Genomic DNA, 21,663 nt, shown 5'->3' with positions numbered 1-21,663 from the left:
AGACATGATGCAATAGATGTTTGCAAGACAACACAACACAGCAACTTGAAAGCAACTTGGAAATTCAGCTAGCTTGGCAAAGGGAAGCCTTCATCTCATGTAAGCTTGTAGGATGATAGCTCCTCCCCTTTCCAGAATAATTGATTAACACCTGGTTTGACAGTACATAAAAATTTCCCTCTACACCTTTGCATGCAGTAAACAAAACAACTAAAGAGATGGTCATACTAAAAAAGGCGATCATGCAGCCACACAACCATGTTAAAACTGACATGGGCACAAGTGAGCTCTTCCTAGTGGGAAGCATACTATACATGGCTAGTAGCTCTTTTGCACCTCTACCACAGAAATGTATTTTGTGCAGCATGATCAGAATGAAATAACTAAAAAATGAAGTCCTTTGCCATAACTGAACTACAAGTTCAGTTAAACTGATTAAAATGTTATCAGATATTTGGATTACAGTGATTGAGACAGACCTGTACATAAAACAATATATATTTATTTAGCACGACAAGTTCCATATTCAAATAGAAGTGTGTGTATGCTTCTTCTAGTACTTCTTTACAGCACTTTGCTTTTTGAAAAAGAACCATCATGACTAACACAAAGGCATACTAATAATTTGGCAGAACAACTTTTATCCTACAATCGTAGGCCTGATAGCAGCTTATAAACTGTAAGGCAAATTAGGAACTCCTTCTCAAGTGAGTAATCTCTATACAGTTCCATTAACTCAAGTGGAACATTCACAAGAAAAATGTTACCAGACTAGGACTTTATAGATGACTGCAATGTTTCCTGTAATTACAGCCAACATAATATGCAAGGGCAAGCTTATATTCTCCGACAGAAAAAGACAGACTACTGAAAGAATGACAAGAAGTTGCCAGAAACACTGACGGAGAAAAAAATCCAACCATTATGTATGTGATTACATGACATAATTAAGCACAATTACCATTTCAGAGAAAACAGGTAAGTTGACATATAATGCTCAGAATTAGGACATCTACAGACCTTAAAGCCTGCAACTTTCATTTAGAGACAAATACTTGTTGGTAAACAAATGCTGACAGCTCACAACTGATAGCACAGAAATATTACTTGAAATCTGATTCCATCAATGACATAACTACAATCACTGGATACAGAAGACTATCCAAATTACACTGGCAGACAGACTTTCCATCACTCCTCCTTTGCTGAAGTTCCACCACCTTAAGTGACTGACATCAAAGATGTGCTGCTGCAACTAGTTTGGTCTTCCCTCCTGTAGTTATCATCTGGATTAGGCTCCCTGAGTTTGGTCGATTCTTTCCTGTTATCCAGTCGTAAAATGTTCTGTTTTAAAATAAATGGATAAAACAGGGTGAGGAGGAGGGGAAAAAAAATACTACTACTAGCAGGTATATTGATGGGAAGCATAAAATAAAAGCCTATTACTTTTCCTTCTCTTCCTATTGCCCTCTCTAGTGATTTCTATGTATGTTGTAAACTAGCAGTGTAATCACTGGATTCAGAGCCCCAGAGCTGGACAGAGGCCCAGAGAAATCTGCAGGGCTTTGCAGTGCACACACAGCATTTTCAGAACATCTCAAAGGAAAAAGATCAGCAGCTTAAAATTTCAAAGTGGCAAGTTTTCTCCAAATTAAAAAAAAAAAAAAATATTTGAAAAGGGAAAGGAGAAGCTACTTAAGTTGCCTTTATCCTATGTATCAGAAACAAGGACTTGTGGCTAAAATAGGGTTAGTAAACCCATTAATCTGCCATATATCATTATGACACTTAGATATTTAACTGTGAAGGTGGTCTCGGCAGAAGCACTGAAAGCCTCAAGGCACCCAAAATAGTGCTGAGTAAGATGGACTCGCTCTAGGTAGCACACCAGAACACCCTTTAATAAAATGTAATACAAGCTCCTTACTCAAAATATAATCAGAAAGTGCAGTATATTTTTCAGGTCCACCAACCCTTCCAATATTGCAGATATAGCCACATGTTCCAACACGGCAGTTGGTATCTGACACAACGGCTTCCAGGGCACAGAATTCAAGTGTCATATAGGAAAATATTTCCTGCATCCTTTCCAAGATGCAGGTATTAGAACTTAACAACAGTGGATGTTTTTCTTCCAGAGCCAGCAAGATTTTTCAGTTTTCAAAGCTGGATTTAAAGTTTAGGGAATTAGAACCCAAGAAACAAACAAAACCAATCAATCCAATTCTCCCATAAGGAAAAAATACTTAAAAGTTAAAATTTAAAAAAATGCATTTGTAGAACCACAACATCTGGCTAGGCAGTCTTTGGAGCACAATAAATTAAAGATCTTTTTTTTGAACATTTTTAGGCCAACTAAATTCAATTGATGGGGCCCTTTTAAAGAAGCACAAAGAGCTGCATAGGCTTCTCACAACAACAAAAAAAAACATTTCCCACTCTGATGTCCAACTTAAAAAAAAAAAACCAAACAAACACAAAAAAAAGGAAATCTAATGTCAGAACTAAACTACACTCTGAACAATTAGCAGTAAAAAAAAAGTAAACGCAATTTCAATGTCAGTTCTAAAAGACTTTAAAAATGTGTAAAAATAAAACCCTTTACAGTGTATGAATGTGGATTCATCTTTGTTTTTCCTCAAAGGCAAGACAGTTGTGTCCTTATTTTCTTCCGTTTTGACAGCTCATCCTCAGCAGGATCTTTGCTACTGCCCATCACATTGTAAAAAGCAGCACTTATGCTGCACCTTCTCTAACCAAGAGGAATGAGAAACAGTAAGCCTTATAATCTCAGCCTGTTGTTACATCGACTACAGTTGAAGTTTTGGCATTTTGCAATATCATTCAGGATAAGCCTTTGTGGATGATGGAAAACAAAAAAAAAAAAAATCTTGACTAAATTTTTCTAAACAAGAGCAGGAATTTTGCCAGCTGAGAGAAGTGAACTAACACACCACAGACTGGGCAGTAAAGTGTTTAAAATAAAAACAAAATTTCCTAAAGTTTACATGAGTATTTGCAGTTTACCTTTAAACCAGACTACTGTCTCCTGCATCTGCTGTCTGCAATTTAATTTGTCTACAGGATTTATGAGATCCTCTGGCTTCCAACTGCTTAAGGCTATCTCCCTTGTTGCAATAACTGGTGTGGAGATGCTGAAGTTGACCGAGTTGGTCTAATTTTCTCCAGTTAAGAAGCCTGTGCAGTAAACCCAACGTGATTTAGAAACACAGATAATAAGGAGATGACAGAAGAAAAAAACCACCCAAATCCAAGACAGCTATTTAGAAAGAGCACGCAGTAAGATGCAACAGCAGGAGGGACAGTGAGGAATTGCTTAGTTATCACTACTCACTCAGCAATGAATTCTAAGGGTGTCCAGGAGCTGAAATCTGCGTCAGGCATTGATTTCCTGTTTGCTGGTGTATCTAAGGTAACCCTGTGATTAAAAAAGATAAGCCTTTTATTTATACATCATGTTTCTGATAAGCGCCACCTGCTTCTATTCGCTGCTGTAACATATGCTTGACTTTTATACCACGTGGTATGGATTTCCCTTGCATCCTCTACATGTGTTAACAGCATATAGCCATCAGTTTCAATGTGTATCAGAGGCTCCAAACTATCGCCCCTCTGCTTATTGGCTTGCTGATGACATCCAGCCCATTACAGCAATCACTTCAGCCACAGCTCCCTTCCAGTCTCCCCATGCAGACAGGGAATGGCAGTAATGTGGTGGTTCACATGTACTGCACAGCACATATGCACTACATCCATGCTTTCAAATAGCCTCACGCCAGGTGCAAATGCAGAGATTAAGAGCACAAGCATAGGAAGTTTTGAGTTGCTGATACACATTTACACTATGTATAATGATATTAAAGGGTGAACTTTTTACAACTCCCTCACTGAGATGCCGTTGACAAACCAAGGTATAATTACTCTCTCAAAAGTTCACTCAGGAACAGAGTTTTGCATGAGAACTACGGAAGTGCAGAATGCCCACAAGTCCAGTTATCTTGGTGTCTGCCTGTCTGTAAAGCTCTGTAGAAGGTGGTGTCAATTATCCAAACACTTCTAATGTTGTTACTCTCTGACCTGAAGAAGTTCACATAACAGTGTGTATATGAGGGAAATAAAACAGCGAGAATTCAGGCAGTGATCTAAATCCCTACCCAGAACTCTTCAGTCTTAAGCTTTGGGTGCTGAACTAGATAGGGACTTGGCATGAAAAATACTCCGAATTTCTGCAGCAGAATTGATAAATTTAGATACAGTGAAGACCTACTAGGTCATCCACTTTTTACTAGCTTTCCTCATCAGAAGAAAGCTGTGACAGGCAAATACAAGCTAAACTTTTTCTTTGCAAAGATCCTCAAAGTAATCTAATTTTACTGATCAAGCGTAGATATGCAGTACCTTATGAAGAAGTAGATTTAACCAAATCAAAATCTATCAAAAACTTTGCTTTACTATTGTCTAAACTTAGACAGCTAAGTCTAAAACTGTGCTAAATAGCTCATCTCATTTTCAAAGTTCTGTCTATACTGAAAAACAAAAAACAAACAAACAAAAAAATCACACATTAATGCATGGATATGGTTAAACTGAACAAAAGTGAATCAAATTTTAATCCTAACATCCACCAGTGTTTTGCAGAAGAAAATAACTTAATTATTTTTAGGGTGACTTGTACATCATTTTGTTCATACATTCAAGACGCCTCCTTTCTCTGTGAAACTGTACGTAGGTCTGAGAAGCTGTTTGTGTATGGTGAACAGGACACTGCAAGCATATCCACGTGACTCTAGGTTACAGCAGTAATTGAATAAAAACAACACAGGCAGAAGCAACTATGCAACCACTTACGGTAGAATGGCAACAGCAGCAGAACCAGATGGCAAGCCACTGTTGGCACCAGCTAAACTCTGACAAAGCTGATGCACTGCTCCTTTGGCCATGCCATAGCCAACCATGCCTAACAATTAAAAACAAGCCAATTAGAGCACAATCAAAAGATCTCAAAATCACCAATAGTACGATAGAAACTCAGACTGTTTGATGAATATTAAGACCACTTACCACAGCCAGAACAGAACCAGACTTAAAACATATCAAAACATACATATTAAAAGGAAAAAAGAAAAAAAACAAAAAGCTCCTGCTAGACATCCAGGAACTACCACAGAACTCAGTTTGCTCCGCACTATATAAATAAGCAGCTTACTGAGTTAAGTACATTTACTTAATGTACGCAAATGTACCCTGAAGGATGGGACCTACAGGGCTAATCTTACAAATCTAATTGAGTAAGCATAAAGATGCTCATAGACTTTCATTAGGAAATCACCCATTAATTTTAATCACACGATGAAGGTATCTGCAGGTTTGGACCCAAACAGATACTGCTCACTTCTCTCCAGAACTGTAATTCACTTGGTCAGCATGCCAAATCTGACAGGCTCTTTGGTGGAAACTACAAAGAAAGCCCCTCATGGTAGAAAATTATCAAATGACCTGCAGGTAAGCAAACTTCTTCCTAAACACTGTTGATTTCTAGTCAGACGGTATTTAGCAGTAGAAGAGGAACAGGAATGACAGCACGAGGCACACTGGTCAGGTACAAGATCTGGACAATCAGGGTGCTATAGGTCTGAGATGTCTCATGGTATATATCTGCCAAGCAGTCCAGTCACAGATTAAGCACATAAGAAAACATAAATGCATTTTGTTTACTACAGCTGAATGCCTTTCTACCCATCTATACAGCTCTACAATCCCTTTCCAGTGTTCCTGAGGAAGTATTTTGTATCAGTTACAAAGGTAATTTTGCATTGCAAAAGTGTTTCTATTACATTCAATTAGACATACTGTATAACATCCATTTTTATTAGCAAGAATCATGGGCAGCAGTAGCTAACTTCTTTTATTGTTATGATAAAAATATTTCCACGTCTATTATATTCCCATCTTGTCTTGGCTAAACCAAACATTCCAAGTCTACTTAAATCTTTTCACGCTTCTACATTTCTTAGCCATCACTGACAGATTGCTTCTGTAACTGTTTATATACTTTTCAGTATTTTTCAGTATTCTTCAGTTCATTACGCGAGTCAACATTTTCACATAGGAAAAGAAAAAAACCATACTAACAGTAAACAAGAAAAAGGTTATTCCTTCCATAATGGCTGGTAGTAACAAGCCTAAAAAGTCGTATTTGCAAAAGTTGAGTAACAACTCTTTCCCAATTCTTCCTACGTTAATAAGTTGCATGTGTTTGCCTAAAGCACCGTTGTGTTTTTTTAGAAAAATACAGACTCACTGAAACCAGCTAGTCCAAAACATGAAAGCAAACAACTTAGATTCTTGTGTTGTGGTCCCTACCTCCCAAAACCACCCAAGCAAGAAACAGGAAAGTTTGCCAGAGTTCACATTTTCTCATTTGTATATGGTCAGTCGTAGCACACAGTAAATTATGTCTGCTTATTCTCATAAAATAAGCCTTTTATCTTTGGACTATGACAGATGCAGCTGTAAACACAGAAGATAAATCATTAACTAGAAAATACAGTATATTTTTCCTGAAGAGTTTTACACACAGCTTTCAGGAATATTCATAAATTTTATGTTTTAAAATTTTAGTATCTATGTCTCATCAAAATATTGTTGAAGTAACACTAATAAAAGATTGGGAAATAAGAGTATTTGTCTCAAAAACTTTCCACTCCCTGACTGTGGGCTTGTGTGTCAGTGCCTTTTTTTTTTTTAATTTTAAATTGCTTCCAGATTTCTTCCTCCATGCAGACCACCATGGTGAAGAGCAAGATGAAAAAAACTCAGTATTCGTATTAAATAGCTAGTGGAAGCCAAAGCTGAAGGTCAACGAGCTTATCTATGTCTGAAGCAAAGGCAGACTGGAATCAGAACACAAACAGGACAAGCACAGTTAACAGGATCAGTCGAGTCACCACTAATGGAAAAATTGGGCAATTAAGGACTCTGCCTTTCAGAACACAAATAGATTTAACTTTATTTAAACACTGTACTTACAGCTTGCTGTGTGCTTCCAGTCTTCATTATTTTCTGAACTTTTTTTTACTGTATCATATATGAGCCAGGTACATTCCACAAATGCATGTCAAATATTATTTAAATACTGATTCTATCTGTTTGCACTCCAGCTACAGGAGATTTGGTATTGCTACTGGTCAAATTACACTTTCCTTAAGTGTTTCAGTAGCAATTTTCCATTTGTACTAGATGCTAAGAAACTGGGGAGTGAAACTTGCTTCACAAACAAGAATGCTCAGACTCCAAGATTGCTGTAACTGCTGATGTCCCAGCAGTTACCATGCATCGCATTTTACCTGGAGTTCCAGATAAAGCAGCTTGAGCTCCTGTCAAAGTCAAGAGGCCGCCTTCTTTCAGATGTTTTGTGGCCAGATGGCTGGAGATAGTTGATGTCCAAACGCTCTGCTTCCACATCAGATCACAGTTTTTGTATAAAGCTGATTAGAAAGAGAATTAGTGAAATCAGATAAAAGATAGAAGACTTCTAACTCTAATTTCCTTACTGTTATAGGCCTATGAAAACATGCTTTCTATCATTTTTTACTTCCATGTTATGTAACGTATCAATTTATGTCTTTTGTATCCCTCTTTTCTTTGGGGTCCGTGTCCCATCTCTACAGCATATATTCTAGGCAATAATCTGCCTTCTCACTACCAGAAATAAAAAAAATAAGCAAACACAAGAGTTCCATTAGCTCTCCATTAATGGTTCAAAGATTTCCAAGTTCTTGAAACTCCTGTAGGAGTTGCTTCAATCTACGTCAAGGATCTCAAAACTCTCACATTAGCCTCATCTCACCTTGTAGTAGCATGATCTGTCTCTTTCCATAACTTCCTCCCTGGTTGCAAAAGAGCTATGCTCCATTAGTATGCAGATAAAAGACTCCCGAGAGACAAAAGAGTTGAACAAAAAATATTTTCTTATCACCAGATCACTTTATAAATCAAGAAACAATCTGCATGTCTGTCAGGAGTACGCTGGTATGGAAAATCCACAATGCACACCCCTACGCACTGGAGTGTGACCTCTGGTGCGGCAGCCCACCGGTGGATGTACACCCATAATTTCAAATGAAAGTGAAATCTGAACTCTCATAATTATTTTTTTATTATCAATATCTGTATGAGAAGAAATAACGGTAACTAGCCATGTCAAAGACTTGAGTACTCAGAAAGAACCGTTTCCATAACACAATATGGAATAAGCATAAATAACTCTGTGACGTAAATTGACCACCTATCCCAAGATACCCTGATACCCTATCAAGAACATTACTATAAATCATGGTTATGATAAATTACCTTATTTAAAATACAGTGCACACTAATAACAATCTAATATAATGCAACTGTGATATAAGTGTGTATGACTTTCCATTCTGTCTCTTTAAAAAGAAATATTTGCCTGTAATGCCTGAACCGGAAGCAGGGGAAGAAAAGGACATATCTTACCAGAGTTACTCCAGACAGAAAACAAGGCTTTTTTTTTTTTTTTTCCCCTCGTACCTCTACACTAATGGGTAAAGTATAAAATTTCATTCTGAATATTACATGTTTAAAAGCTTGTTTTGAACTGACAGGTTTTTTCTGTAGCATAATCTTAGGTCATTAGACAGCCCCTTCCAAAACTGTATTGCACAGTAATAGCTCAGATAGCTACTTATGCATAAAGCAATGAATCAGGAACCAACATCGATGTTTCTACCCAGCCACTGTCTTTTGTAACTTGCCTGACACAGGTAACCTTGACAAAAATTAGTTCATAGATAATAATGCTGAACGCCTTTATAAATCGCATCAAGATTTTTCTAATGAAAACTGGTGTGTCAAAAAGTATTCCTGAGAATACTAAGCACTGTGCAAATTTAACAGACAGCAAAAATCCAGAGATACTGTGACTGAGCTATTTTGTACTCTTACGCTCATGTCCTCTTCCGGACTCAGAAAGAAAGATGATCTCAAACATCTTTATTACCACGATTTTCAAGGATTCCTCTCCTATTTTATTCATGTGTTCACTAGCATGCATGTACCAAAGGCTTACATTTAGCTTTGACACTGCCTCCAGCCCATCCTCCTGCTACACACAGGATTGCATCCACCTTTTCTTCACCAAGAAGTTTTCCAACTTCTGTTGTCACCTTCAACACATAAAACAAAAGCATACTGAAAACACATAAGGTAAAGGAATATCAAGACAGCCTTAAAGTTACTTTTTTTCCAGTTATGTAGCCAAGTAACGCAACACACAGCAATTTAAACAACTGCAGAAAATTGACATTTATGAACTATGAACCCAAACAAAAATAACGGTGTTGAAAGATAATTATAGATGAAAAGTCAGACTGTACAGTACGTGATGTCACTGGAAATAACTGATTTGAGTAAAGACCCTTACCTATATCATTTGCAAAAATTTTCAGTTGTGACTTACTTTTTGACGGATTCTCCTCTGATTATGGTGCTGTTTAATATGGGAAATGAAACTCCGGGTCTGACCAGGACTACTGGCATCACTTTTGACAACGGTACAAGAAATGAACAACTAAAGATTAGCCTTCTTATTGCTTTTATCTAGACCATAACCATCAGTTTGAGTCTGGCCTCTAAATTTGAGTCTGCATACTTTTAGACATCCGGCATCTTTTTTTTTTTTCTTTCAAATATAAGACTTCGCAGTTGGTAATTAATTTCTTGGCTACAAATTTTCTCTGTCAAATTGAAAAGCAAACAATCCATCTCTCAACAAAAGAATAAAATTTACTGGTTTTCCCAAAGGCTTGGCATTGAAAAAATACATTGCAAACATTCTACATTACTCTTCAAAAGCCCTAAGAGTTGTGTGGATATAATGAAAACATACAGGCTAGTGAATGAGTTTAACAGCAAGATATGGAGGTTCAAAAATTAAAATAAAATAAAAAAAATCATATCTCTTGAGAATAAAACAAACCAGTTTTTAGGCTAGCTTGGATTTCCCTATCTTTACCTCTGTGGAAACCAGTGCATTCGCTAGGGATCCCATCAGGGCTTTGGGCTTGCACGCTTTGAGTATACCATCTACCGACACACAACACATTTAAGAGGACATCAGAAAGAAGTGTTGCATTTTAAGATGTCCTAATCCATCCTCATTGTATTCATCTGAATCAGTCATCAAGAGAAAAATAAGGCAAAACTGCCTTCCGCGCTGAACCTCCCAAACCCCCCCCCCGGTCCCCACCCCCCCCGACCTCGCCCCGAGGGGGCCGCCCGCAGCGGCCCCCCGCCCCCCGGCGCTGGCCCACCTGCTCGGCCTGCTCGGGGAAGGAGTCGGTCGCCACCACCACGACGTTGGCGCTGGCGTCCTCGTTCTCCGCCAGGTCGATGCTGGCCACCCACTGTCGCGGCGAGAGGCACGGAGCGTTAGCGGCCCAAACGCCGGGCGCTGCCCCCCGCCGCCGGCTCCCTCCCCTCAGCGGGGGTCCCCGCCCCGCCACCCCCCGCCCCGGCGCTCACCCAGTTCCTGGACTTGAAGTACCGCACGCACTGGGAGCCCAGCGCCCCTCTGCCCCCGTACACCAGCACCCTGCCCGCCGCCGCCATGCTCGCCCGCTGCCCCCGCTCTGGCGCTGGCTCCGGCCCCGCCGCGCAGGGCGGGCTCAGGGCGGGGGTGGCGGCGGCGGCGGGGCGGGTCCTGCTGCCGCCTTCCCGGGGGCTGGCACGGAGCCGGAGGAGGAGTCGGGCGGTGCCGCGAAGCTTTTACCTCAGGAAACCGCCCCCACCCCCGGGCCCTCAGCGCCTCGGGGAGAGCTGCCGCAGGCGTGCCGGTGTTAGACGGACAGACAGGCCCCCTCCCCGCCCGGGTGCAGCTCCAGCGGCGGACCGCGCTACCCGCCCCGCGGGGCCACTGCCAGGATTAATTAATTAGTGGTTATAAAGGGCCCCTGCAGGTCTTGAGTAGCAGTAACCGTAGAAGCGCCGGCAACCATGGCGGGTTTGCTTTCTCACTCCCAGCCCGCACCGGTAGCTTGAATGACGCCGCTTGCAGCTGCGTGCCTCTCGGTTTAATTCAGCAGATTCGTATGTAAAACAACGTTTGTGTTCCTCGGTGACCAGGCTTAGAGACGGAGGGGCACCGCTCCGAGGCCCAGGGCGCGGCCCTGGTGGCTCTGACAGGCAGCGGTGACGCTGAGAGGCCCGCCGGGTGGGACCGCTGGGATACCCGCAGAATCCTGATGCCAAATTAAACGCTTTTAATGCTTTGTCCCTTGCACACAGCTACTTACCCACGTTTTTAATAATCTAAAAAACTGGATTCTGCTCCTAAATTTATTCCCGTGAAGTTACAGTAAAGAACTTGATGTCACTTGAGCAGGACAATTAAACGTCTGATGAAACATTATCCAGGCAACAGATATAAGATTACTTTCTGCAGAAACAAGCATCACCACACTACAGTGTAATGAAGCTGTTCCTTGCAAGCGTTTCAGGATGTTGCAGCAAAATATATTTTTAGACTTGATTTTTAACCATACAGATTAATTTCGGAACCTTCAAAATACAATGAGATGTATTTTGAAATGCCTGCTATTCATTTGTGGATTTCAGAGCATGAGAAAAAATGCGAAACGTGCCTGATCACTGCAGAGAGGCCTTGGAGATGATTCCTTGAAACCACTAGGATGCCTGGCTGCTTTAAAAAGACTTTATTTGCCTTGGCTTCTCTAGTAAGTTTTGTGTCTTTTATCTTGATTGTTGTTGCAATGGGGACCCCAAAGTGGATGACTGGAAAGATCCTTTGCAAAACGGGAGCTGATTTGGTCAACGCCACAGATCCAGAGCTGGTCAAGTTCATTGGAGAAATTTATTATGGACTCTTTCAGGGCGGCAAAATACGCCAGTGTGGGTTGGGTGGGCGGCGTTCCAAATTTACAAGTAAGTACAATTTTGGTTGAATCTTTAGTCTAATGTCTATTTTAGCTTTAAAAGCACTCTATTCTTTTTTTTTTTTTTAAAAGCACTCCCTCTTCTATAGAATGCAAATGATTGTTATTAAACTTATATTTGTGGCTGACTTGTGGTCTTTATGGTTTGGGATCTGACTGTGAATGTAAAATCTCTGTTATTTCAGGCTAGCTTCTTTCTTCCAGTTCTGATCCTGGAATCAAGATTGAAAAATACAAAATCCCTATGGGTAGATTGAGGGTTTCCTTTTAGTCTTGTGAAGGGAGTGAAAGTCATGTGGAGATGACCCTGTAAATCATACTTTCCCCTTGACTGACTCTTTCCAGTGCCAAGTGTTGCTCTGCAGTGTCTCTGTGGCTCTGTCCTTGCCCCCTTTGTGGAACTCCTAACTTTTTTTCCCCTTTAAGAAGTAGAGATTTACCTAGCTGGCCACATTTCTGTATTTCTCTAGCTGTCCTGACAGAGATGTCTGCCATAGTAGATACTCCTAACTTTATTTACATGTTGAAGAAATTTCTACCTTATTTTCTGGTAACTTTGGAGAGAAAAAAATGCTGAACTCTTAAAAAATGTAGAAACTCTTGTAAATGTATTCCTTTTAACTTAAAATATTTTCTTGAGGTCTCAAAAGAACTCAGATGTTGATCTGTACTTTGGTTGATTTCCAGTTTTCTCACATCCTGTGCTGTAGTGAAAATATTTTGCATTGAAGATTTTTAGTTCACTGCGCAGATCCACTGCAACTTAAACAAATAAATTGAAGCTGCTGCAGTCTCACCCCCTCTCAGGCCTACAGCAGTGCTGTCCTGCCCCATCCTTTGCAATGGCTCTAGTACTTGCTGTAGTGAGGCAGTTCAGGAAGTTAAGCTGGCCAAAATATTTACCTACAGAAAAAGAAATACTAGTTTCCCATAGGATCACAGCTGACTACACAACTGCTCAAGCACCACTATAAAAACTCAAAGGAAGGCAGGACCGTGGGACTTCAGAGGGAACGAAGACAAGAATGAGGGCAACCTCAACTTAGATCAGCATGACCCATTGTTAAGCTGTGATGAATTTAGATAGTCGCTTTTATAATAACCAAGTCTTGCTCAAGCTCTGACTGCAGCTACAACTTCATGACACAGATGTAGCAGTCATGCTCAAATCCTTTGACTAGTGCGTTTGAATGGCTGACAGACAGGCCATCGGGTCAAACCTCTTCCAGCTCTGCTCTGCTCCTCTTCAGGGCATTCAGAAATACAGTCCCAGTTCTTTCACCCTATCCTGGCAGAAAGGATGAGGAAAAAAGGTAGCAAATCTCCTTTAAATCTCTGTACAACTTTCTGGACTCTTTAATAAACTTTCTGATTAATTACTATGTACCTTGAGAGGAAGGCCTAATGCTCCACGGTCACCCTGGACTGCACTGATACGTATTTGGAGGGCATGATCCTATACTCCTTAGACAACCAAAGCTCTCACTAAAGCTAGTAAGAATTCTCCTGTTGGAACTGTAAAATTGGATCATTAAGTGCAGTGGGCACAACCACAAATTTAGGTGAACAAGTGTCCCAGAGATTTTCCCTTTTAAATATTTTAATATTTTAATTTCTGTGTTAGTTTTCAGTATTTCTTCCCTGAAAAAACAATTTGCTTAGGATAATACCTTTTGATTCTCATACCCCAATTTATTTGCTCACTTCATGAAACTTGTACATCCCAGAGATAACAACTGTTGCTATTCCTGGTGAGAAATCTGTGCTCCCCCAAAAGAAAGAAATTTCAGTTCCAGCGTGGCATTGCACAACTTGTTTCTGACTGCAGTGGTTGTAAAATAGATCTTGGGTTCAATACTTTCACAATACCGTGATACTGCAAAATGGTTTCATGATAGCATACAAGGCTGTGAAATACTTTTGCACAATGGTCAGCAGGACTTCTGGGTGTTCTGGGTCTGACTTGACTTTTTTTGCTTTGAAAGTCCCCCTTGATCTCCCAAGCATTCTGAACTTACTGGGAAGCAAGACATGGGAGAGTTTTCTTGCATGTGTTAGCCTAAATGGACTGCTCAGGCAGCAGAGAGCAAGACCAAAAGAGCACCTCATACATGGTGGTACTGCAGCAGCTGTGACACTTTGGAATTCCTAATCACAGTAATACACGGCTATTAGTACATCACCTTTCACTGTGTTAACATTCACTAGAGTAGGCTTACAGCTGGCATGCTCTCTTTTAACTGGGACAGTGACAGCATGATTCAATTGCTGTAATAGGTGTCCAGTGCTATTTTAGACTCCTCAAGGTGTGTATCATCTGGCCTCCAGCTGCTGCTTCTGAGGTGTTCCATACACAGCGCAGCATGTATGTTAGACCCACGTGGTTGTTATGATAGTCCTAAGGCATCTAAATTGGCCTAAGATGCTTATGTTTTCACTGCTGAATTAAGACCTGAGAATGAGCTGGGGGAGCCAGGCATTTTGCCTGTGCATAGCAAACACAGCTGGAATGTGTCAGGAGCCTCCATGGCAATATCCTTCCTGAGGATTCTTATTTCTGCATACCAAGCCCGGCTCACTGGTCATGTTTTCAGGACTTGGTTGAGAGTCTCAAAAAAGGGGCACGAGAATCCTTACAACCACTCTAAAAACTATGCTGGTTTGTAAGAAGGCCAAGTTCCACAGGCCTTGTTACACTGCCAGTTATTTTCCAGTAAGAAAGCAAACTAGTTTCTGGCTTCCCATTTCTCCTGTATACTTCTGATTCTCATTTACTGCCATCCTTTCTTCTTGTTGTCAGAGTCTCTTTTGTAGCTCCCATGTAGACCAGCCCCTATTACAACCCCAGAATGAGCTACTGAAAAGGTAGAACTCTGGAATCATGACTGTTTGTATGGAATTTGTACAGTATGAAGTTTTCTACATAATCTACTAGAATTCTGTCATGTCATGATGACCAAATTGTACACCTGATATTTACTGTGACATCTACCAATTATTGCTGACCAGTTTTTATGTGGCTTGTTTGGATTTTTTTTTCAGTTATGCAGCATAGGAAGCAATCTATTTATTTGTTTCTAATATAATGTACCTTCTTTTTAGTAATTAGGCAGTTAGTTCTTCAAAATATGTATGAGCATGCAGTGCTACACTACCTGAAGGGCTCTTGATCAGCTTGTGTTTTAGGGTTCTTCTCCATCAGCTTCTCTCTTTCCTGTCAGTCAGCATGTCACCTACAATTCCCTACTCACATTTCTTCTGATTCTGTTACTAAAGGGCTGCAGGATAAACTGAACACTCAGGTGCTCCACACTTCCCTGCTGCTGGCCAGCCTGGTCCTCCAATGAAGTAACACCATCTGTGAAGACAAAACCAATAAAGTTACTGTTCTTTAGAGACAGGCGAGTGACAGGCTGCTGAGGAAGAGCTCATGCCTATAGCAAAACATGGGAGCCTTTCACCTACCGCCTGCCTAACAGCATTACTTTACAAGCTTCCTACAGGTGTAACTAAAACACTGCCAGGTACCCAGAAAAGCACGATGGGGCCATAAACACTATATGAGAAACCAAGAAAGGAATCTGAAAGTGGAAACCTATGGGATTAGGAAGTATGAAATCAGAGTAGGTCTCACTGGAGCCATTATTAAAGAGAGGAAGAGAGAGAAAGATGAGTAACAAGAAAATAAACACAGAAAGGAGTGATACTATTTTAGGCAGGAGACTGGGACTATCAGACCGCAACGGGATGAGATTAAAAGCATGGGGCAGGAATGGGAAGCTCAGAAAAAGGAGTTTTGGATAGAGAGCAGTAGTGAAGAAGAGATATGAAACAACGCAGCAGATGATGCAGCAGCAGAGATAAAGACATTAAGACAACTAGATAAATAAAACAAGACTTAAGCTTGATTCCTTATTCACAGACCCTGTGTAAAGGATTATTCCTGTAGTAGAATACCCCTGGTTTTGTCTGATGTAGTGACAAAGCATCATGAAGTAAGATGTGTGTAACTACCCGAATTGATCACTACTGTAAGGAATAGTCTTGTTTAAGTATAATTAAAGTTTGTAGCATCAGCACAGCATGATGTTTACTGTTGTCAAGAAAAAATACACACTGAATAGATGATTTTTTTTCTTGACAGTTTTCCCACACATGGTGAAAAAGCTGAATACAGGCCTGCACGTGATGATTATAATGTTCCTCTGTGTGGCCATTTTCTTTACTCTGGTCAGTTTTGGATTCTGCATTCTTAACACAGTAAAAGTTCCTTACCGGGCTATTAAAGGTCCAGCAGGAGTATGCCTCTGGAACTTCCTTGCAGGTAAAATCATTTACCAGTATTTTTCACCAGTCACATTCATACAAAATGTTAAAAGTTCCTTCTCTTGCCTTATTAAATATCTCATTGACTTAAATACTTGTGAATAAAATTCAGTCAGCAGTTAATTCTCATCTATCAAAACAGAACTGTCAGGTGGCATCTTGGCTTATTGTGTCTAGTCAACTTCTTCCAGGAGGTATGAATGCTTGTCTTTAGGCTCTATATCACTGATAGTAGGACTTCATTACAAGCACTGGTATCACGTTTGGCCATACAATAAAGTATTTTGAGGGTGTTTAAGCCATGCCTAAGTCTGTCCCTACTCTGTATAGCACTCACTGTTTTATTCTGTAAGTCTTCTGAAGCACAGCCAAAATGTCTGTCTTGTTTTGACTTCTTTCATTTTGTTGCAGGTGGATTTATAGTACTTGCAGTCACCAGCTTTATGGCTGCTGTGAAACTTCATCACCTCACAGAAATAATTGCCAATTTTCGGGAAAATATCTTTCAATTTGTTGTCTTAGAAGAACAGTTTGAGGACTGCTTCTGGCTTTGTGTGGCAAGTGCCACAGCACATGCAGTCAATTTACTGCTAATGGCCATTAGTGGAATTCATTTCCCTAAAATTAAGACTAAAACAGAAGAAGCAAATGTTACAGCAGAAGATATCATGTACTAAGAAATCTACACAAACCTGCTTTGGTCAAGTGAACTGTCGTGATAGAAACAGCTGCTTGGCTCTTCAGCTTTTGATTCGATGGATAATTTTGGTATAAACATGAGTAAAGACGTCAGTTTAAAATACCAGCAATTAAGATGTGTGGGAAAGTGGGAAAAACAAATGCTACAAATATAATTATTCCCCAAACTGACCAGTATCTGCAGTGAATAGATGCTATTTGAAGTTTTTAGAAAATTCACCTTTTGAGATATTTTAGAAAACCAAGGTGAAATACGATTTCATGGAAACCAAGCACCATCTTTGTTTAGAAAGAAAATATGTGTATCACAGATCTTTGATACTATAAGGTTATTTCAAAATAGAAATAGACATTTGCCAATTACATTCACAGAATTATTTGGAAAATGATGAGAGGGCCATATATGTTTGATGATGTCATACTGCATTGAAAAAACTTCATCATCTGTGAGGCTAAAGGAAGCATAGGCTAAGTATGTGTGAAATGTTTTTAAAACAAAAGTTATACAAACTTCACCAAGTAAAGAAGTGAGAAAAGTGAAGATTATGGGATGCTAGCAGACTATGAAAAAAAGTATTAGCTGCAAGATGAAGGTTTCATTGCAGCTTCTGGAAGTAAAGTAAACAGAATCTAAGTAACAGTGCTTTTAGACAACCTGGAAATAATGATCTGACAGATTAATTGTCCTCAGAACCCTGTCAATTCTTATGTCTATCTGAAATCAAGTAAAAGTGATGTATGATGAAACAGTATTAAATGAATAAAAATGGTCAAATGGATGGAAAAGTTACTTTGTTAGGAAGTACCATAATTTTGACAGGCATTTAACCTTTGGTCACGAGTAATTAATATTTCAGAGAAAAAACCATGCCATTAAGCATGTAGTTTTTAGAATTTGAGTACTACAGTGAACACACACTAACCTTTCAGCAATAGTATCTACACATAACTGAAGAATGACTTTGAATGAATGAAAGAAGTTACCTAAATTAAAGAAATTATTTTGCAGTGTTCTACTCTTCCTCAGACCACTAGGTTGTATAACTCTATTCTTGTGAAAAGCTCTTTGAAAAAAATAGTAACTTTTTTAGAAAAGGAAATCAAAGTGTTTTAAGAACATTTCAGTATATACAAAAAATCTTTATTATTTGAAATGACGTCTTCAGAAAAACAGTATTGTAATGGTCAAGTGTTTTTAGAAGTGCCTAAAATAGTATTTTATGTACTCAAATTACTAGTTTTATCACTGAAGTGTGCAAAACACTCAGTAAGGAAAGTTGCTAGGATAAGCTGATATTCAACATGTTTGCTGATTAGGCCACTTATTTAGATATTTAAATAAGGAATTGTAACTCAATTTAAGCCAATGAGTTTAGTATCTTTGGCCCGAGTACTTATTTTCCATGCTCTTTTCACGTTGTTTTCATCTAAAGACCAATGAAAGCAAATGTTTTATGAAGTAAATTCTACTTTCATTTGGTAACCTATTAAAATTTACAGAGCAGACTCCGGTCTCTATGTTCACTGAATGGTTCAGCAGTGTTTGTGCATGCTCTGTGAGGTAAGGAATTAAAATTATTTTTATACTTTTCAGCACATATGCAGCAAGACCACCACACATTTGGCAGTCAGTGGCCTAGCTTCAGAGGAAGTGTCAGTAGCCAAACTCAACCTACAGATATAATGGGCAGTGTTTGTTACCGCTGCCTGTACCATCTCCTGAGTTTGGCCCTACAAGTTTAGCAGGTTTATGAGTGAGGCAGAAATTCGTGAGGATGCTTCTGCAATAGGTGTTGATAATCTGTCTTTGAGACAATGTTAGCCACTTTTTTTTAGGAACACCGATATGTTTTTCAAAAGTCTCATAAAAATTTAAGAGACAGCTGGAAAGTTTTGATGAGTCTACAGCACTGTTAGCATAAATTTTAGCATAAAGGAGACTCGATAAGGTAAAAAAAGTGATTCCTAACTTCTACCACATTTTTACTTCACTGTTCTTATAATTTTACTGGTGCTTTCAGGCAGTCTCTACCCTAGGTCATGACCACAGGAAGATGGTGTGATACCCAGTAGGTGGATAGGCAGCAAACCAGCCCAGTCTGTGAAGGTGCCTGAGATGGTAACAGCACACTGATGGTAACAGTCCAGAAAACTGTGCACAGAGGCCTGTGTTACTACCACCTTCACCTCTCAGAAACTTCTGAGTGGCTCTGAAGTAGAAGACCTTAAACTGCAGTAGAATTACACAAATAGAAAATGAAATATTTGTCATCTGTAATTGTTCTATGAACATATAATTTAGAAGTAGTTGTTGTAGAGAATTATATTATAACACATAACTTAGCCTTTATCAAATACAATTCTCTTAGGAAGTGAAAAGGAAACAGATTTTTAAATCTTCCATGTAGAGCGATTGCTTTGGAAATGCTTTTCAGTAGTACTTATACAACCCATCTCTCATACTGCTAATGAACTGATTTAATGCCCCCCAAACTTGCCTCAAAAACTAGTTATTGAGGAAGAGCCACGGGACTACTTAGGTAAGGACAAGATTAAAGATTTGTTGGATGGAATTTCTAGATAGGCCACAGTAGCTCTGAAAGAACCCTTCGAGTACACTGTATAAATAATGTTAAAAGGGATAGCTGGACTGATCATGTTTTCAATTTCTTGGTTTGAATCTGTGCAGCAATGAAGCATACTCTGCAGTAACTGTCCAAAAGAAGGTTTCTCACAGCAGATGTATGAACTATTATTATGGGATATTGTAGCTGCATGAGTTGAATGACCAAATAACATTATCACCCAATGACTGTTTTGTGACTTGTGAGGAAATAGTATTTTCAGTTCACTCTAGAGTGAACAGAAGTATTACCATGCATGAATTAAACTGAGCGAGAGATACAACACTAAACTAACCTTTCAGCTGCACAGGCTGTCTCAGTTTAAGCACTGCTAAAACACACCAGTGGGACAATGCGTAAGAATATTTGACCTGGGAAATTCTGTCTGGGAAAAAAAAAGTCTAAATGCAATCACACATAGTTAAGAAGTACAATTACAAATCACACCTTAAGGTTAACAATAGGTCAGTCTATTACTTAGACCTTTTCAGCTTTCCCTTGTACATCATAAAATACTTCCAAAAATGTGGAAGTCAATGTAAGTGCGATCTACTTAATTTATGCATTTTCATTTTAGTTACACTTCACATAGTCTATCTGATCATATTCATGCTCCACGTGTGGACTTCTTTGGGGGTGCTTTGGAAGATCTGAAATCCCAAATGAGAACATTTATGAGCAATTTCGGCCCAGAACATTGCAGAGATTATGAGTCAAATCCTATCCTTCCATAAAATTAAAGACAACTTCATATACCCAGGAAATACCCACTTGATTTATACATGCAGTATATACAGAAGCTCCAGGCAGATGTAGAGAACCTATGGAGCCATTCTTCAGAGAACTAAGAAACTATTCATTGTATCTAAGAGCTTCTCCACAATAAATGAAGCTAAAAACTAATTACCACATTGATTCTTTATATAATGTTATGGTTTAATGTTAAAAACCATATAATTTGACAAGATAAATCAAAATGGTTGCAATTTCCTCCAGTCATTGTCTCCGAGTGCTGCTATCCTTAATAAGACATGTTATTTCTCTCCGTACCACTTAATGGAAAAAGCAGTTAGGTGGGAAATGCAATATGCTGTTAGAGAATAGGCCCAGCTACCCCTCTTCATCCTGTTCTGCTGTTGTAACAGTGTAAATTCAGGTACGGAAAAGCAAACTAAGTGTTATACATAGTGTCATAAGGTGTCAGATTCTCACACACAGAAGCAAATTACTTATAATCTATGTTTCACATTTTGGGGAAAAAACAAAACAAAACAAAAAAATAAAAAAAAAAAATCTGTGTCACTTGACATTAAAATCTGGCACATGTTCAGTGCCATGGAAACTCTGGCTCTTCATACTGACAATATAGTAAATGTCAGCAAACTCCAAAGAGTTCTTTTGCTAGAGAAGCACTTCTGACATTATGCTGACGACCCAGTATTCTGGTGTGAATCTTCCTCATAAACTATAACCACAGTCTTTTTCACTGGTCTTTTATTTCACTTACATTATTATTATTATTATTATTATTATTATTGTTATTATTATTATTATTATTATTCGTTTCACTCTGGGATTGTTACTGCTTTCTCTGAAAACCTAATCAACTCCTCCTTGACAGACATGGTGACACTGTGCAAGTAAACCACCATCCCACATGGAAAATAAAGTAAATCTGTTGTGTTTGCATTTGCAATACAGCTTTGATTATTTTTTTCATACAGCATTTACATTTTAATCTTCAATATGCACATTAAATATCCTGGATGCAAACCAGTACTGTTTCTTTTCAGTCTGTGCTAAGCCCACGGGAGCAGCTGTTCCACCCTCAGCAGCAGGCGCGGATGCTTCCACCACAGGAGGAGGGCAAAACCCCTCGGTGAAGCCGAGCCGCCCCCCACGCAAGTCAGCGAGGACCTACCGCCCCACGGTGCCTCCGCCACCGGCCCGTCCGCGGCTCCCACGTCCCGCCCCTCCGCGGGCACCGCCCCGCGCGGCGCCGGCCGATGAGGCCG

General features: G+C 39.5%; 2 protein-coding genes and 1 long non-coding RNA gene across 3 annotated transcripts; 1 reads left to right on the top strand and 2 right to left on the bottom strand.

Moving 5' to 3' along the window:
* Window positions 1-482: 482 nt before the first annotated feature.
* On the bottom strand, window positions 483-10,778 carry QDPR (quinoid dihydropteridine reductase). The gene is made up of 7 exons (XM_042808072.1): window positions 10,570-10,778; window positions 10,359-10,451; window positions 9,116-9,212; window positions 7,368-7,508; window positions 4,870-4,978; window positions 3,356-3,439; window positions 483-1,344 (listed from the first exon to the last, which is right to left on the bottom strand). Exons 1-7 carry the CDS (start codon window positions 10,654-10,656, stop codon window positions 1,236-1,238), a joined length of 720 nt encoding a protein of 239 aa, XP_042664006.1. The 5' UTR covers window positions 10,657-10,778; the 3' UTR covers window positions 483-1,235.
* Window positions 10,779-10,849: 71 nt separating this feature from the next.
* On the top strand, window positions 10,850-19,198 carry CLRN2 (clarin 2). The gene is made up of 3 exons (XM_009968321.3): window positions 10,850-11,988; window positions 16,144-16,323; window positions 16,737-19,198. Exons 1-3 carry the CDS (start codon window positions 11,736-11,738, stop codon window positions 17,000-17,002), a joined length of 699 nt encoding a protein of 232 aa, XP_009966623.2. The 5' UTR covers window positions 10,850-11,735; the 3' UTR covers window positions 17,003-19,198.
* LOC116959548 lies at window positions 12,034-21,618 on the bottom strand. Its single transcript, XR_006167024.1, has 4 exons — window positions 21,570-21,618; window positions 19,944-20,033; window positions 15,155-15,357; window positions 12,034-13,287 (listed from the first exon to the last, which is right to left on the bottom strand). It is a non-coding gene; the product is annotated as an uncharacterized LOC116959548 (long non-coding RNA).
* Window positions 21,619-21,663: the final 45 nt, after the last annotated feature.

Source organism: Tyto alba, unplaced genomic scaffold (assembly GCF_018691265.1).
Source record: "Tyto alba isolate M040663 unplaced genomic scaffold, T.alba_DEE_v4.0 Super-Scaffold_6, whole genome shotgun sequence".
Taxonomy (NCBI): domain Eukaryota; kingdom Metazoa; phylum Chordata; class Aves; order Strigiformes; family Tytonidae; genus Tyto; species Tyto alba.
This window is presented reverse-complemented; position numbering and strand designations above follow the sequence as displayed.

Coding starts and splice junctions, on each gene's coding strand:
- QDPR (XM_042808072.1), bottom strand. CDS start 10,656: ATGGCGGCGGCGGGCAGGGTGCTGGTGTACGGGGGCAGAGGGGCGCTG. Junction 4,979..7,367: donor TGCTTTATCTGGAACTCCAG/GTAAAATGCGAT, acceptor TTTAATTGTTAG/GCATGGTTGGCTATGGCATG. Junction 1,345..3,355: donor CCCTTAGAATTCATTGCTGA/GTGAGTAGTGAT, acceptor ATTTTAAAACAG/AACATTTTACGACTGGATAA.
- CLRN2 (XM_009968321.3), top strand. CDS start 11,736: ATGCCTGGCTGCTTTAAAAAGACTTTATTTGCCTTGGCTTCTCTAGTA. Junction 11,989..16,143: donor GCGGCGTTCCAAATTTACAA/GTAAGTACAATT, acceptor TTTTCTTGACAG/TTTTCCCACACATGGTGAAA. Junction 16,324..16,736: donor CCTCTGGAACTTCCTTGCAG/GTAAAATCATTT, acceptor ATTTTGTTGCAG/GTGGATTTATAGTACTTGCA.